The sequence below is a fragment of the Rhodamnia argentea genome, chromosome 10, assembly GCF_020921035.1.
Source record: "Rhodamnia argentea isolate NSW1041297 chromosome 10, ASM2092103v1, whole genome shotgun sequence".
Classification (NCBI taxonomy): Eukaryota; Viridiplantae; Streptophyta; class Magnoliopsida; order Myrtales; family Myrtaceae; genus Rhodamnia; species Rhodamnia argentea.
The window spans coordinates 10694669-10712752 of record NC_063159.1 but is presented as its reverse complement, the minus strand read 5'-3'; the positions used below and the strand labels follow the sequence as shown (position 1 = coordinate 10712752).

At 42.2% G+C, this 18084-nt stretch overlaps 2 protein-coding genes across 2 annotated transcripts; both read left to right on the top strand.

Annotated features, from left to right (window-relative positions):
• The first annotated feature begins 1552 nt into the window (after window positions 1–1552).
• LOC115742708 (probable pectinesterase/pectinesterase inhibitor 60) lies at window positions 1553–3563 on the top strand. Its single transcript, XM_030677150.2, has 2 exons — window positions 1553–2489; window positions 2827–3563. Exons 1-2 carry the CDS (start codon window positions 1553–1555, stop codon window positions 3519–3521), a joined length of 1632 nt encoding a protein of 543 aa, XP_030533010.1. The 3' UTR covers window positions 3522–3563.
• A 5366-nt stretch (window positions 3564–8929) lies between these two features.
• LOC115742653 (pectinesterase-like) lies at window positions 8930–11064 on the top strand. Its single transcript, XM_030677071.2, has 2 exons — window positions 8930–9858; window positions 10132–11064. Exons 1-2 carry the CDS (start codon window positions 8991–8993, stop codon window positions 10821–10823), a joined length of 1560 nt encoding a protein of 519 aa, XP_030532931.1. The 5' UTR covers window positions 8930–8990; the 3' UTR covers window positions 10824–11064.
• Window positions 11065–18084: the final 7020 nt, after the last annotated feature.

Here is an 18084-nt window from a genome sequence, read left to right as displayed (position 1 = left end):
ATTTTCCTTGCCCTCTCCAATACCATCCATCCATCGGCCAATGTCAATCTTGCAAAGTCAAACCTCCCATCAGCAAAATTTATGCTAATCTCAATTTGGCAGGATGATATCTTATAATAATAAATTTTTTATCTTGCTTAATATGGTCAATGACTCACAAAACCAATGTCTATCTCGAAATGATTAATTAGTGGTGTGCATCAGTCCGGTCGGTATGGTTCCTTCCTTGGAACCGAGAACCGGACCGATTGTCGTGGGAACCACCCATTTTGGAACCGATCGCCCCTATGGCCAATGCCTATTTTTGGCCATTCACAGGTGTTAACAATTGTACAAAGGGAAAAATTCCATGTTTTTGCATCTCTGCTCGACTCTACTGAAGGAAATAATAATTTTCTTAAGACGGAGCCCGACATCGGGATTGAATTGGATCTAAGAACTTGGTGAGAATCAGCTCAAACATTAGCAAGATGTTGCAACTCATTGAGCTCTATCATGGAACGAAGCGAAGGATGGGTTTGCGTAGCATTCAAAATACGAGTCACATGGGGAACCCGACATTGCAGGGGGCTGATGGGTCACCGGACCTCTCCCTTTCAAGGTACTGTTGCTTACTTCCTCGCATAATCCATCATATGCTTCACCACTAATCCTACTCGGACCATTGCTTATGTACGGAACATGTTGCTTGAGGCCAAATAAAGGCGACGCCGCCTGCAATGCATAGGAATTCTGGATTTTGCTTGCATTATATGTCATTATGTTTGTAATTTCCCCGCCCAAGAAAAGAAGATTTAACAGTTGGTATATGTGTCGCGTACGCGACAGCTTCAAGCTTAAGCTATGTATATATATCTAAGCGAAGATATTTTTTTGCGTTAACTCCATATTCTAGTTTTTTACCAAATGTGTTGTGCATGGAGATTTCGCACTTGAAGAGATATTCACCAAATCATGAAGATAATAGACCTAATACTGTGATTAAGGAACCTAAAGAGTAAATGCTTTTATTCACGACTTTTCGATATGCTAAGCTAAATCAATGTTCAGGACTCTGCTATTGAAACGCTATGATTTTAAAAAAAAGAGACGAAGAAGAAGTTATTAAGCATTACTTATAATGTAAGCTCTCCCCTAAGTGGTAAGGTCATATTTGATATTGGACTCCAGAAAATAAAGAGACGTGTTTGACATTCTGCGTAATTAGAGTATATCTGCATGAATCTCCCTCCCTCTCTCTCAATTGGCTATGACTGAAGCAACAGGTTAATGGGTTATACACAAACACACAGTAACGTAACTAAGTAAAGAAAGGCATCATTGGCGATCGATCGATCGATCTCCCGGCGATTATCTTGCAATCGCAACTTATTAACTGTGCCATCCTCCATGTTTTGTCGAACAGGTCAGCCTATGATAACCCCGCTCACACTCTGATCCCCAAACCCTACTTAAAGAAACCTCCTCCACCAAATAACGACCCTCTTTTTCAGCACATCTCTCTCGATCCAATCAAACCGACAGACGAAAAAACATAGGATACACACGACACATGGCACTCATTCGTGCGACCCACCTCCCCCTCCTCGTCTTCGTCTTCTTTGCTTCAACACCATTCGCCACATCATGCTCTCAACCACCTGAGGAGGGTCATAATAATGTCACGGCCGGCGACATCGACTGGTGGTGCGACACAACACCGCATCCTCAGCCGTGCAAGTATTTCGTGCTCCACGCCCGCGACAACCACTTCAACTCGTCCATGCAAAGATCTGGTTTTCGGAAAATGGCCGTCGACCTGGCCATGCAACGTGCCCTCAAGGCTTATAAGCAAATCCTCCATCTCCGATCCGATTTGGTCGACCACCGCCAGCGCACCGTCTGGGTGGACTGCCTGAAGCTCTACGACAACACTCTCCTCCAGCTGAACCGGACTCTTCAGGGCCTCCTCGGGTTGAACCGGACCTGCACCGACTTCGACGTCCAGACCTGGCTCAGCACTGCCCTCACCAACATCGAGACCTGCCGGCTCGGGTCACAGGACCTGAACGTCTCGGACTCCCTCGTGATGCCTGCCTCATCCGCCAACCTGTCGCAGCTCCTTAGCAACAGCTTGGCCGCCAACGAGGGATTGCTCGGATCGGAGCGGCCTGAGACCGAGTACGAGGAGTTCCCAAGCTGGGTTACCGATGACGAGAGGAAGCTGCTTCAGTCAACATTGCTGGCTGCGAGGGCGAACCTTGTGGTGGCTAAGGACGGCTCGGGGAACTTCCGGACTGTCCAAGCGGCGATCGACGCGGTGGCCAAGCAGAGGTCAATGAGCTCGAGGTTCATAATTTACGTGAAGAAAGGAGTTTACAGAGAGAACATAGAGGTTGGGATTAACAACAACAATATTATGCTGGTGGGCGATAGTATGAGAAATACCATTATTACGAGTAGTAGGAGCGTCGGAGGAGGTTTCACCACCTACAGCTCTGCCACTGCTGGTACGTAACGTATGCACCAATTTTGTGGTATGGAATTGATGTTGTCATTAATGACGGAAGCTAAACTCACGAACTTCTTTGCGATTTCACCATAGAAACTTGAAAATTAAGCGACCTCCTGCGATTATGGACATCGAATGAGTAGGAATAGACGTGCATTTCGCGACAATGGTCGTACACAGCTGGTCCCCTCTGACCTACGCAAAGTACATGTTCCTTGGATTAGAATCTTGTCAAGTGTTTCACATAATCATATCTGGTTTCATCGATTAACGTTCTTAAGATAAAGAAAACCCGATTGAAGTATGTGTCAATGTTTTTCAAACGTGTCTCCCAGGAATAGATGGCCTTCACTTCATCGCTCGCGACATCACATTTAGCAACACGGCAGGACCGCTGAGGGGACAGGCCGTGGCGCTCCGATCAGCCTCGGATCTCGCCATTTTCTACCGCTGCGCCATCCAAGGATACCAAGACACGCTCTTCGTCCACTCTCAGCGACAGTTCTATCACGACTGCTACATTTATGGCACCATAGACTTCATATTCGGGAACGCGGCGGTCGTATTTCAGAACTGCATGATCTACGCTCGAAGGCCGCTGAAGGGCCAAGCAAACGTGATCACCGCGCATGGCCGAAATGACCGGTACCAGAACACGGGGATTGTGATACAGAACTCACGGGTTTTGGCCGCACCGGACCTTCTTCCGGTGGTCCGTGCGTTCAAAACGTACTTGGGCCGACCGTGGCAGCAATACTCTCGGACCGTCTACCTAAAAACCTACTTGGGGTCTTTGGTGAGCCCGGTGGGCTGGTGCTCGTGGGGCGATTCTAATTTTGCACAGAGCACGGTTTATTACGGAGAGTACCAGAACTTTGGACCTGCATCTTCCACGAGATATAGGGTTCGATGGCCGGGTTATCATGTCATAACGAGCGCGAACGTAGCGTCCCAGTTCACCGTGAGCCGCCTCATTGCCGGCCAGTCGTGGTTACCAGCAACAGGCCTTCCATTTACCCCAGGTCTTTGATGGATGCCTTCTCATTGTAAACTTGTTTTAAAATATAATTCTTCTCTATGGTTATTTTTTCTGTATAGTGTCTTGATTTTGAGAGTAGCAATATTAATTTATTTATTCATTATTGCACATGTAAATTAATGTACCTTTGGGGCGATTACTGTAACTGATAGACATTTGCTTCTTGTTTAAGATTAAATGTTAGGCGAGAAGTTATTACATGGTCTGTAGTCTACATGGACAAATATCATCTCCATCACAAATTATGCGGGTCCATGGAAGAACAAGTTTTCCAGCACGAACTATTTGCAAGAAAACCACAAAGCAAATGGCCCACGAGACCTGTGCATATCCCACACCTGCTGGGGTCGGCCACAAGGCCCATTAAGCATAACAACAATAATGTGAAGGGAAAATGACAAAAATGATTATTATGGTCTTTGAATTTTTAATTTGTTCAATGTGCTTCCTAAAATGTATCCTCATGTGCAATGTGATCCCGAAACATTTTGTACGATATAGTCCCTAGACTTTTGGTGCATGTTCAACTTCGTTTATGAACTTTTGGTAATGTTCAACTTAACCCCCGCAAATTGGACATTTTCATATAGTTCGGGGACTAAGTTGAACATGTACCAAAAGTTTAAGATCCATGTTGCACATTGGGATAAAGTTTAGATACCGCATTTGACAAATTAGAAGTTCAAGGACCACATTGCACATTTGGTTAAAAGTTCGGGGATCATTTATGTCATTATCCTTACCTAATATAAATGCACTACCCATATCGTACATGAGAAGGCATTTTTTGTCACATATCATCCAAATACATGAACTATCAATCACATCGACTATATCCTCTCATTCTTAAGTTGCATGTGTTTAACTCAGTCAAATGGGTGCATTGTTCTTCGCTTTATCAATTGTGATATCATGTCGGCATGCCACGTGATACAAACGGTCGACAACGAATTCCTTTTTCCTCGTAATATCGAGTTCTAATTTATCAATTTAGAGGTTGTTGGCCCTGAATCATCAAATCATCAATTTATGCTTTAACACAAATCTCTCACTTCATCTATCATCTCTTCCTAGTGTACTGTAATAAGCACCCCAGAAAATATATGTAAGTTCACACATATCTATGAGTAGCATACCTACATGTTTTGTCAATTGATAGTCTCCATTGCTTTTCTTCAATGTCGAACTTGTTTGGTGGGAAGAGGAGGCGACGATACTTAGTTTAGTTTAGCTTATCTTTCCGATTCTCAAGTTCCCATCTGAGCATACATCATTTTCTGACCACTGCTCCATAGCATCGTTGAATTGTATCATTGATTACTACCGACTGGATCTGATCTTGTCTTCTTCCTTTTTTCCCCTTTTAATCATTTGAACCAATTGCCTCTGATCGATCATATATTCTCTATTTTCAAAGTAGACAGCGCCCAAAAGTAGAAAATCCAGGTCCAACCTTGAAGATCTCTTTGCTCGTAGAAAAATTCGCTGCGTCAATAATTGCCAAAATTGTCAAAACAAAATATGAAGAATAATGGCTGTACGCGGACCGTTGATTGGAAGAATACTTGGAATTTGGGTGCACGTTTCTTTGTGATTAACGGGGCCAATACGCGTAGGCGCCGAAAGTCCAAAGTCAACTGCTTGGAAAAGTCAAACGAGAGCAAAAGTAATCCGTGGATGGATCCCTTTCTTAGCTGGCATGCGACTTTTGATGCATGAAAGAATCTCCCTAATCTTTCTATTAATGTAATGTGGCTTGATTAGCACGATACTGTGCGTTCAAAGGGGTAAAGCAAAAGGGATTGGTGACACGACGATGTTATCGGCAATGGAAAAATTATCCAATTTTTTTTAACTTACTGTACTTTGATCAATTTAATCATAAGTTTTTTAATTGTGTCAATTGAATTTTGAACATTTTCACAATTTATCGGTGTAATTTTTCTAGCCAATCTTGGCCGAAAATCGTTGAAGTGGACTTGGGCCATCCTAAGTGGCACTATTAATGATGACCTGTGAATTTTTTTAATTTTAATTTTTTTAATTAATTTTTAGCTTTTTTTTTTTAAGGTTTGGTGGCCCCTGGCGGCCATTAAACGAAGGCCTGCAAGCCCTCGTTGGCCTTGAAGCCCCTATCGGTAGATGGCAAGGCTAGCGGACCTCGCCAGCCATGAGTGAGGGCCACAACCCTTGCCGGCTATCGGCGAGTTCCCGCACACCCTCACCTAGTAGCTAGCGGGGGTTGTCGGGCCTCGGACGGTAGCCTGCGGCTCACTATTAATACTTAACAAAAATAAATAAATATATTGATAAAAAAAATTCGTATAAATTTCACGTGAGAGTCGATTGTGCAATGCAGGACAAATGGAATTCATGTTAGCAATTTCCATACATGGTAAATTATCAAAAGGGTTAGAACTCACTTGATAAAATTATAAGGTTTAGGACTAAAATGGCCAAAATGCAATAAGTTTAAGATTTTTTAAATAATTTTCCCTGTCAACAATTTTAAGTCATGATACTTATAAAAAGGTATGAGAGATATAACAAGTTTGGTTTTGGAAACATGTGCATGTCAAAAACATTGACCAAGATCGGATCGGGGGCTTGCACCCCAAAAGGGCTTTACTAAATTTAAATAGACCCATCCACTTCCATAATTTGAAAAAAAAATCAAGTACGAGAAAATATTATGTGCAACTATGATGCCACGTCACAGATGTCCAAGCCCATTCCGCGAGCAACACGTGTCACTCGTGGGCCCACTAAGCAAGCGAAACATGTTGCTCGCGGGCCCACCTATAAAAAAATAAAAATAAACTGACTCCTCTCCCTCTACGGTCTCTCTCGCGCGCGCGCCTCTGTCTAACCTCTTTTTCCTTCTCCAACCTCGAGCCCGAGCCTATCTCTCGTCCGAGGCAACCCACCCTCCCCCACTCGATGAGCCGTGTCTCCTCTTGGAGGAGGCGGTGGCGGCGCCACCTTCCACCTCAGCAAGTCTGACCGAGACAGGCTCACCAGGAAGTTCATTTTCTCTAGCAAGGTTTGCCTGAAGGTCTCCGTGTACACGGGTAGGCGGGGGACGACTTCTTGATGTGAGAACACTGATAGAATCAATCAGCCAAGCACGCATCACTTGCAATGTCAGGTCTAGGAAACTGCTCAGGAAGGTCTTGGTGCCTCTAAACCTCGTCGGGGAGGTTGGTTGCATCGGGAGGGAGATAGGGGACGACGGCGGTCTATGAAGGGGTTTCGGGATTGGTAAACGCAGCGAAATATATTTATAAATCAAAATCCTAAATAGGATCCATGCATATATTGAAATCAATAGGTATTCAAGACGTACCTTTTGCGGATCGAAGATAAATTGACAATCGGTTGTATCTGAATTAGAGCCCCAATTGTTGCGTCTTTACGGGTATCCACACACACGTCTTGAAGTTTCCAACGATCCAATTGTTAGCTTACAGATCTTGAAGCTCCTCTTGCTTGATTGTCTTTGCTCTTTGAGACTCTCTCAAAGATCTAAGAACAGAGAACGATTCTCTATCCTTTCCTCTCTTTTTTCTCCTTCGGAATAAGACTTTCTTGATTCTACGTCAAGCGTCTTTAGGTTTTTTCTCTGTCTATATACAATATCAATATTTATGCATAACAAAGAAAGTGGGGCGGGGCAATTCAGACCCGCCAAACCGTCTATCTCTAATCGTGCGTTTAATCGTTATCTCATAACATGCACCATCGCATAGATATTTAGAATAAGAAAATAAATTAAAATCTACTTCTTAAGTAGATCAAGGCGCAGAGAAAATATGAACTCGGTTCGCTATTATATGCAACTCAGTAGGTTCACTAAACATTAGAAGTGTGCTCAAAATCCTTTTTTACCCACAAGTCATAAGCGGTCTAACAACACATTATGACTACCTAAGTATAGGGAAAGTCGTTTTTCAACACAACTTAATCCACAACTAATGTTAGAGTATCGATCTTGATTAGTTCCTAGGGCAGACCGCTAACAATCTGGAGAGGGGAGCTCTTGAGCTTAATCTTACAAAAGTAGGGAGAGGACAGCAGATAAATAGCGGAGCGGGCAAGCTTGGCAGTGACGGGAATCTTCATCGCAAGGTTCCCCACCGTGAGGCGCACAAAGGGACGGGAATGCATCGGCGGCAAGCCCGTTGCCAGAGACTTCGAGCGTGCTCTTCACCATGGCCGGCAATGGCAGTGGCTCGGGCTCGAGACCGAAGAAGGGGAAAGGAGTCGAGCGGAGGAAGAGAGAGACCATGAAGAGAGAAAAGAGAGGGGCAAGAGTTTCTCTTATTTTTCTAACAGGTGGACTCGCGAACGACACATATTACTCGCTGAGTGAGTTTGTGCGAGTGTGACGTGGCATCACAGTTGCACGTAATATTCTCTCTATCAGGTACATAAGATTGATAACGTTGATGAGGGTCTTATGATAAAAATATTAGCCGCTTTTCGTGCATTTTGAGCGTTTACAATTTACAACCATACTAGCTCAATGCCATGTTTACATAACAGTCGAACGAAGATGATACTTATCTAGAGTTTTGACTGTGTTCGCTATTGAACGAAACGAACAATTTCTGCCAATGACGGTAGATAATTGGCATGTGTGCACATGGAGAAGTGAAAATAACACATCATATCTTAAATAACTTTAACGTGCATATAAGCGTCGATATCCTATCTATTATTTCAGTGGATCAATACTTCTCACCTCTAAAAGAGTATATATTAAATTATCTGAATAAATCGCTTAAAAATTAGATCAATAAAAGTATTTTCATTATCAACAAACATTTATGCTTGTGCAATTATCGTCATTGAAAATAATATACTCTAATTAATTTGTTACGGTAATTAGATGCAGAACATGATTTATTATTCTACTTATCCATCTAACTTGTCAAGTGTTCTTTTTTTTTTTTTCTCCTGTAAGGACGAGATTTCCTTGTACTTTCCGGAGCGAACCGGACATTCAAAGGTACGGACATGTAAACCATCGCGACGATTCTTCCGCTATTCTTGCAGCCTCCACGTCGATGACAGAAGAATCTTGCCAAGCGAGGCCACTTTCTACCGCAATTCATCATCCCTCCTCGACTTTGTTGATATCTTACTGACATGTTCGAACCATTATCATCATCATAAATACTTGACCTTCCTCAAGAAACGCATAAAAATGTAAACGCCGGTGCGATGAAGTCCCCGGTCAAATATTTAGATCCAGCAGGCATTCTATTACCAGTACGGCAATACCAACCCATTGCCGCGTTCGGCGTTCGTCGGTCTTCGAGCCAATCTGTCAATCACTACTCTCTCATCTATCATCCTCCTCGACCTTTCTTTGCCCTATATAAACAGGGCCCCTCTGCTGCAGCAACAAACCTCCAAAATCTCATTGAACTTCCAAGAATCACAACCAGCTCGTCAATGGTTATGGCGAAGCTCGCCCTGACGTTCTTTTCGGTTTTCTTCTTGTCATTCATTTCCTCCGGCTTGGCCATTGTTTCCACAAGTTGGTGCAACAAGACTCCTTATCCGGAACAGTGCAAGTACTTCATGCAAGATGCTCCGCAGCGCTTCGTGCCAGAGCACGCGTCCGAGTTCGGGAAGATGGCCATCGAGCTGGCCATGGACCGTGCCCTCCAGGCACAGAGCCACAACAAGTGGCTCGGCGTGAAGTGCCGCAACCACAACGAACGGGCCGCGTGGGCCGACTGCTTGAAGCTCTATCAGGAGACCATCCACCGCCTCAACCGTACCGCCGCCAACTGCACTGACTCGGACCGGCAGACCTGGCTCAGCGCTGCGCTGACGAACCTCGAGACCTGTCGGACTGGTTTCGGGGAGCTCGGCGTCGCGGACTACGTGTTCCAGCTCATGTACAACAGCAATGTCACCAAGCTCATAAGCAACGCTTTGGCCTTGAATAGTAATAAGGCCTCCTCCCCGGTCACGCAAGACACTACACAAAACGAGGGGCAAGGGTTTCCCAGTTGGGTCACTGGGGGTGATAGGCGACTCCTGCAGTTGGCTTCCCCAACCCCAGACGTCACGGTGGCTCAGGACGGCTCAGGGAATTTCCGGACAATAAAGCAGGCGCTCGACGCAGCGGCAAAGAGGAGCGGAAGCAAGAGGTTCGTGATTTACGTGAAGAGAGGAGTTTATCAGGAGAATCTTGAAATAGGGAGTGGGCTCGATAATATAATGATGGTCGGCGATGGACTGAGATATACCATCATCACTGGCAGCCGGAGTGTCGGCGGGGGCTCCACCACCTTCAACTCGGCCACCGTCGGTGAGTTTGCACTCCCATATCACAGCAGTAAAATAGGTTTTTGCATGATCTGATATTCTTCATCAACGTTCGACAAAGTTTATTAGTATGCACAAGATATGTATGTATATATTTACGTTCTCCAGTTGAGCAAATGCCAAAAAGTTCAAAAAAAATAAAGCATGCATTGACCAGTAAGGCAGTAAGTGCAAAGATAGTTTTTTTTTTTTTGGTAAGGGTAAGTGCAAAGATAGTTTATTCATGCACCATCTAATACTTGTTTTGGAATTGCAGCTGTTACGGGTGATGGATTCATTGCGCGGGGAGTCACATTCCGCAACACTGCAGGTCCGCAAAACCACCAAGCAGTGGCTCTCCGATCCGGTTCCGACCTCTCTGTGTTCTACCGCTGTGGATTCGAAGGGTACCAGGACACTCTCTATGTCCACTCCGAACGCCAGTTCTACAAAGAATGCTACATCTACGGCACGGTGGACTTCATCTTTGGAAACGCGGCCGTGGTTCTCCAGAATTGCATGATCTACGCACGAAGGCCTATGAGTGGCCAGAAGAACGTGATTACGGCCCAAGGTCGGACGGACCCGAATCAAAACACGGGGATCTCAATCCACAATTCTAGGGTCATGGCCTCTCCCGATCTACAACCGGTGCTTAGCTCATTCAAATCATTCTTGGGTCGGCCATGGAAACAATACTCACGTACCGTGTATCTGCAAACTTACCTTGATACACTAATTGATCCGGCTGGTTGGCTAGAATGGGATGGCAATTTTGCACTAAGCACGTTGTACTATGGAGAATATAAGAACGTAGGCCCAGCTGCCTCGACAAGTGGGCGTGTGAAGTGGTCAGGCTACCGGGTCATAACGAGCTCCAGTGAAGCCTCAAAATTCACCGTCGCCAACTTTTTAGCGGGACAATCATGGTTGCCTGCAACCGGAGTCCCGTTCACTTCTGGCCTTTGAAGAAGTTCTATGCAATATAATCCTTCTAATTCTTGTTATGTCGAGTTAAATCACGGCATTCTTTGATCCGTTTAGCTAAAAATAATTTCGTTAACGTTTTGATATTGGGTCGAACAGGAAAGGCAGAAATGTTCTCGTGACCAAATTGTCTGATCTGCAATTGGATTAAAAAGAACGGGGATCTTTCTGTTGTTTGTTTCTTGAGTTGCACAGACTTTCAGGGATATTTGGAGTAATGTCATTCATAGTACTTTGAGTTGGCCATCATCAGCTATATTGCTCATCTTAGAGGCGCTTCCCTTCCTTGTTCCCGAACCAACACGATCATCGTCCTCAATAGAAGGTCAGCCCAAATCAATGGAGGATTGATCCTGGACCCTGGCAAGCCAGAAGGGCCCAAATCAGCAAGGATTTGATTTGGATTTCATTCATAGTTTGCTTCTCTCGGGATTGGATCCTGGATCTTAGCCCATCTAAGTGCCAAAACAGTGTGCTGTTTCAAGCTATTGGTATTATTCTTATCTTTATACGGTGATGCTATTGAGATGCTGAATCTAGGCGGGCACCACCTCTTGGTAAAGTCGTAGCCACTGGAGAGGTATCTTGACATGTGCTCATCAATAATGTTAATGCGAGATTCGGCGATCAGCCGGCAGTTGTACTTTGATATTATGGCAGATCCGTCTTTGTGAAATGAGCGAGTCTCTATAAGCTCTACCATGTTGATTATCTTTCAGATTTACTCGTTTTGTTTGATTTGCATTTTTATCTTGAAGTTATGTGCCTCTCCTTCACGTGAGATGAAATTTTCTTAAACAAAAAAAAAAAAAAAAGAACTCTTGGGGATACGACAGGTGGCACGAAAAGCCAAATCAACTTTTTGTTAATGCATCTTGATCACTGATTTTAGCTAGTGGGACATGTTTTATTTTCGGAAATCAGTGAATCTTGGGATAGCTTTAATCATTTTGGGACCCCCAACTTCTTGAGCTTTATTTGTTATCGTTTCTTATTCATATTATTACAGCAATGAAACACCATTATTATTCCGACCGTGACATATGAACCAAATCGCAATCATGTTAATCCTCCTTGTGGGAAATGTTGTTATTGTCTTTTTAGGTGAGATTTTTCCACCAACAGAGAGAAAAAGGGCATCAAAGAGCATTTTGTCCACACTAACTTTCATGGGAATCGCATATGTCACCTAAGTCAAATGATGCATGGCCCGTCGTGACCCGTGCGGGATGAAAAAGGTTAAATGATATATGGCATTGCAATACTTTACTTGAGCGTCCGCACTAATACTTAATCATCGCCTTCTATAGACTATAGTAACACCTAACACGTAATTCTTATGCCGCGCGACATTATACACGCGGTTTGGATTCAGTTATAATTAGGATTCCAAATTTCTTAAAAGGAATATTATTTTCGAAAAATTATTTTCCAATTTTCCAATGTTTAAATGTCTGGAAAGCTAATAGATCAACCGGAAACGTTTTCCAAAGATTAAAAAAAAAAAAACAAGGTTAGATTGAGGGAAAACGACTGCTCCTTCTAGCAAGAAGGAAATCACTTTCCCATCGATTAGATGATATCTCGACCTTCAATTTTAGCTCATGATTTTGATATATAGTCCTTGGCCTTGGAGAGTAATGAGACTTCTTGTTATATCTAGTAACATAGGTTGACAATGGAAGATTCAAAATGCATGTAGCTCGTTTCATTTTATTGATGTAGTATGAGTGTGTCAACTTTCAACACGACTAATCCATACGAGTGCATGAAAACTACGTCGTACTTGTATATGTAGGATGAGGCGTCGCCATAAGGTGGCTGGAGCATTGCAGCTAGTACTCGTACGTAGGAAGATTGTTGGTTACTCTCAATTCGACATCCTCAACAACGAATTAGGTATGATGTGCCCACAACGCGAATCGCAAATTCGCAAACAAGAAGAAATTGTGCGATGGGATTGATGCAACTTTCTTAGTCGTTAGTAATAGTCATGATCTTGCCGGTAATCTCCACGACAATCTCTGCGATGCCAAGCATCATGTGTGTCATATGTATTACGGCCTCCATAGCAATGAGGAACGTCCTAGTCATCATGGCTATTACAGCCTCTACAAACTTCGCACTCGTAGTAATTGTTAGGATGAGCGCATAATCGCAGCGAAATAAAAGAAGCGAGAAAAAGAAAAATTGAGACACAAGATTTTATTCAGATTCACTATTAAATTAGGGTTACGTCTAGAAGAGGATTCCACTATATCAACACCTCATACCTCTCATTACATCACTCGATTACAAGCAAAAAAGAGCATATAAAGTAGTAGTTATTCATCCTTACCAAAAAAAAAAAAAAGTAGTAGTTATTCATGAGCCCAAACTCAAACTATTAATAAAAAATTACAAACTTAAATTGTAAAAATCCTCTTGTATCCAGGGGGCGCTGCCCCCTTGAAACCGCCACTGGGGTTGCCCCACTGGACCCTCTCTTACTTAGTGTGGAGCGGGACCCACGTGCTTTCCTGTCGCAAGAGAGTATGAACCACACCTCAACACTAATCACCTTGTAATTTTCTTCAACCATAATCCCCCTATCCCCATGTGAATGGTATTTCTTCGAGTAGGCCAAACCTCGGTTATTCCGTATTGCTGGAGCAGGTTTACCGAACGGTTAGCCACGGACTCAATTCACTATTGACACCACTTTGTTACATCTAGGTGAAAGCCCTTAGACCAAGTAATCATCGCATTCGGCCATTGCTTTACAACCTATTGAGATACTCATCAAAAGATGAGAAGAAATAGGCTTACTTTATGATTGATGTGATTTACAAACCAATTACCATATAGAAGCTATATAAATACTTGCGCATTGGGCGCGAACCTAATGTAGATTATTAGCATAATCTATTGGAATATCTACATTTATATATTCTCGCTAAATGTACATAGGAAGACATCGTAAATTTCCAAAGAAAGATACTATTTATCTTGTTGATGTCTGAGAAAAAAGGCAGGTGGTTTGCCCTTTTCTTGCCCCTTGCTTTTCCAGTTTCATTATAGTTGTCTGTGCGCACGGTGTCCCAATCAAATTGTGCCCGACCTGTATTCCTACTTATCAAGCTTGAGTATCTTTTTCTCGTTGCTGGTACACTACGCTTTCCACCTGATAGATATTTTCTAAAGCTTTCACACATCCACAAATTACCCTCGGGTCAAGATGGTCTTGATTTTTGTTTAATCAGGAAGGAGAGAAATCAATATTAGTTAGCAGCAACGACAGAAGCGCCAGGCATGCTACGCGAAATTTGAATTATCTTGACGTAAATGAACACGGTTATCATACGTTGACAAAGAAAGGTCACTTGTTTAAACCTCCTGATGGAATCTGAATTCTGTGGGAAAGTTCCAAAATAATTGGGTCTCTTTGTTTTCAGATTGTGAACCAAGTTGAACATATGACTATTGAGTACTCGTAGGTTGATGTCACCACAGGCCGATGCAGCCAAAGGGCAATAACGTCCTTGAGAGTCCTGACAAAATCAATCAGGTGTTGCGCCTGTAGATACGTCGAATTTGCAGGAAAAGAACATGGCCCATGAATGGAAACCTCCTCCGGGCATCTTGGGCTAAAATCAAATGGAAATAATCATGATGGTGGGCATCTATCTGGGGTGTAAGAGAAGCTGTATCCATGAAATTTTCGTACCATCTGGTCGAGTCCACCTCCCACGTCGATCCCGTGGATTTTCCAGTGAGACTCACATGATGAATAGTTAAGATAATATTGATCTAAAAGAAAATTGTTCAAGAATTTTTGAACATATTTTTCAACTGTCAATTTAGTTCTAAACCTTTCGACAATTTGCCAATTTAGTCCTTCCGACCAATTAAGGTCGAAAATCGCTGATATGGCGGTCTAATCGCTTTTCTAGACCAGGCAATGGCATTGCCCTCCTCGTCGACCAACATGCAAGGGTAGCCGACCCAGAGTTGAAAAAAGAAGAGAAAGAACAGAAAAATAACAGTTAAAAAATTCGAAAAAAATTAAAATGTAAGAATTGTAAATATTGTCCACTCAGCGATCTCCGGACTTAATTGACTAGAATGGCTAAATTGGAAAATCTTCATAAAATTCACAATTAAATTGACACAATAAAAATATTTATGATTGAATCAGCCGCCATACGATAAATTTAAGACTTTTTGAACAATTATCCTCAACCTAATGAAAGCTGCTAGTCCGACCGTCTGACGGTATTGTCGGTTATTTTTTATCACACGATCTCCCAATCAATAAGTGGTTTATACAAAACATATAGTGATTGTGTGTGTGTGTTTACGATTGAAATTATATCAATTCCCGACAGATTATCAAGGAAGCATTTCTCAATCTAAATATCATTCAATCAATTCTACGTGACGATTGAGATAAGCCACTCCACCGACGCCACGTCACAAAAACCAATTTCTCATTGACCTGATCGCCGAAAAGTAAAAAAAATCGTCGGTGCTCATAGTGTCGGTGCTCATAATGTCGCGTACGGATGAGACCCTATCCCTTCTATCTCTAGTTTGTAGTTTCTTTCCATTAGTTTTAGAAATAAAAGTCACATTTTGTCACTTCACCGAATATCATCTTTTCTTTCATCCTCGTCTTTCCTCGTCTATGTTGTTAATTACGTTTTCCCTTATCTCTTGTTAGTTGCTACTCTTGCTTGTGTGCTTTCCTCTAAGCTTTCACAACTTTTGAGGTTCAAACCGTTGGCTTTTCTCGTTTATCTTCTTTAAATATTTAGATACTTGAGATGAGGAGTAGGCATGCTGAATCTGCAAGAAAATTACTATAAAAAAAAAAAAAAAAACCTATTCCAATTATACAAATTAAGTCATAAGTCTTTTTTTCGTCAATTGAATCCTAAACCTATTGTAATTATGTTAATTCAGTTACGAGTCTTTTTTTTTTTTGGCCAATTGAGACCTAAACCTATAACAATTATGCCAATGCAATCATAAATATTTTTTTTTTCCAATTGAGCATAAACCTTTGCATTTGCGCAAATTCAGTCCATTCGACCAATTTTGATCGGTCGGTGCTAACGTGGCAACTCTTAATAACATTTTTTTTCCTTTTTTCTTTTTTTTTCTTTCTCTTTCTTTTTATTTTCTTCCCTTCCTTCTTCTTCCTCTAGCCGATCGCCGGACCTCGCCGGCCTCCGGCAAGCTCACCTTGCTAGCCACCGGCAAGGGTGAGCCTTGCTTTGCTTGGGTGAGGTCGGCCTCGCTAGCCCTTGGCAAGGTCGCAAGCGAGGTCGGCAAACTTTTTTCACTTTTATCAATTCAGTACTAAACATTTTAATTTTATCAATTCCTTCCTAAACTTTTTGCATTTGTACCAATTCAGTCCTAAAATTCTTCTTTTTTTCTACTTGAGTCCTAAACTTTTTGCATTTGTGCTAATTCAGTCCATCTAACGAATTTTGGCCAGCCGGAGCTAACATGGACGCCGACCGGCACTAACCGGGTAATTTTTAATAATAATTTATTTTTTTCAAATTTTTATCGTTTCTTTTTTTTTTTTTTTTGGGTCATCTTCTTCATCTGATGAATATTTTCTTAACTGTCAATGAAGGGACAAACTCACCCTACACTGCATATTGCTAACCAAGTCAATTGCAAATTTCTTCATCCAAGTCCACTATGATCGAACGTTTCGAGTTCCAAAATTGTACGAGGGTCGGCTTGAGTTGGATACCAGTGAGTTCGCACCACTCTCCTCAAAATTTTATTCGTTTTCGGATTAAATCGAGTTGCTCGAATTTGCTTGGGAATCATTCGCGGAGCGGGAGGAACAACATGCCATTTGTGCACTCACTCGCTTTTGTCAAAGACGATTGAATGAATTCCGGATGATTGAAGAGCCGTGGGCATCGCCAAGGCTGGGCAAGCTTGCCTAGTGATGCGACGCCATGGTTCGCCCAAATCTAGCGTCGCTATGGTTGGGCGAGCTCAACTTCGTCTGACCATGGCATCGCACAGCGATGAGATAACTCCGTCACTCGGCCTTGCCCGGCCATGGCGTCACCTGGCAACGAGATAAGTCTATTACTCTCTCTCTCTCTCTCTCTCTCTCTCTCTCTCTCTCTCTCTCTCTCTCTCTCTCTCTCTCTCTCTCTCTCCCTCTCTCATGCAAGAGAGAGGAAATTCATCATGCTGGCCAAGAGATAGGAGGTTGAAGATGAACAAAAAAAAATTAATTAAATAATTAAATAAATATGAATTTTGAAAAAAAAAAATAGCGGTGTCCACGTCAACGCCGATCAGTCAAAATTAGCCGGATAGACTAAATTAGCACAAACGTAAAAGGTTTATGACTAAAATGACAAAAAAAAACATAGATTTAGGATCGAATTAATACAAATACAAAATGTTTAGAACTGAATTGACAAAATCAAAAGATTTCGGACTAAATTGACAAAAATACAATAAATTTAGGACTTTTTTGACAATTTTTTCCTCGTCCAGCCCCAGCAAATTGCGACCTTCCCCAACAATGACGACCGGCCACATCGGCGATGGCCAGCCGAAATTGATCGAATGGACTGAATTAATATAAAATGCAAAAGGTTTAAGACTCAATTGATAAAAAAAAAAATTATTTGTAACTGAATTGACATGATTACAAGATGTTTAGCAAAAATTTTGATTGGTTCCTTGTTTTAACCCCATTTAGAGAAAGAAGACAAGTTTACTTCGTCGTATGTGAAGACAAATCAAAATATGGAAAAACTATGAGATAGACTCAGACAAGAATATGTGACCCAATATGACATCGCAAAAGCATCTTAATCGATTGCCTTAAAAGGGCATGGAAATAGCTCCACCCTACACATGAGCAAAACGTGCATTCACTTTTGAAGTAAGTCTCATCAGGCCGCAAGCTGCATTTAAGTACGCTCACCCGAATTGGAAGACGCAGCAATAACTTGTCGGTAAGAGATCAAGGCGATTTAGCATCATGCATGATTTATTTAGGACCCATTTTGATGGTTTCTCTTTGGCAGAAGTACACCATAAGTCATAAAACTTGTTACATAAGTGCCATCAAGTCATAAAACTTTTGAGTGGTGTAATCATATCCTAAAACTTATCAAATTTGTATAACCAAATCATTTTTTTCTTCATTTTTTAGTTCATGTTTTTTTTAAAGAAAAAAATTTAGCTTTTTTTTCTTTTTATTCGAATT

What these genes read in the sequence shown, in the direction of transcription:
- LOC115742653 (XM_030677071.2), top strand. Translation starts at nt 8,991, where the DNA reads ATGGTTATGGCGAAGCTCGCCCTGACGTTCTTTTCGGTTTTCTTCTTG. An exon ending in CTTCAACTCGGCCACCGTCG is followed by an intron (nt 9,859 to 10,131) that starts GTGAGTTTGCAC and finishes TTGGAATTGCAG; the next exon opens with CTGTTACGGGTGATGGATTC.
- LOC115742708 (XM_030677150.2), top strand. Translation starts at nt 1,553, where the DNA reads ATGGCACTCATTCGTGCGACCCACCTCCCCCTCCTCGTCTTCGTCTTC. An exon ending in CTACAGCTCTGCCACTGCTG is followed by an intron (nt 2,490 to 2,826) that starts GTACGTAACGTA and finishes CGTGTCTCCCAG; the next exon opens with GAATAGATGGCCTTCACTTC.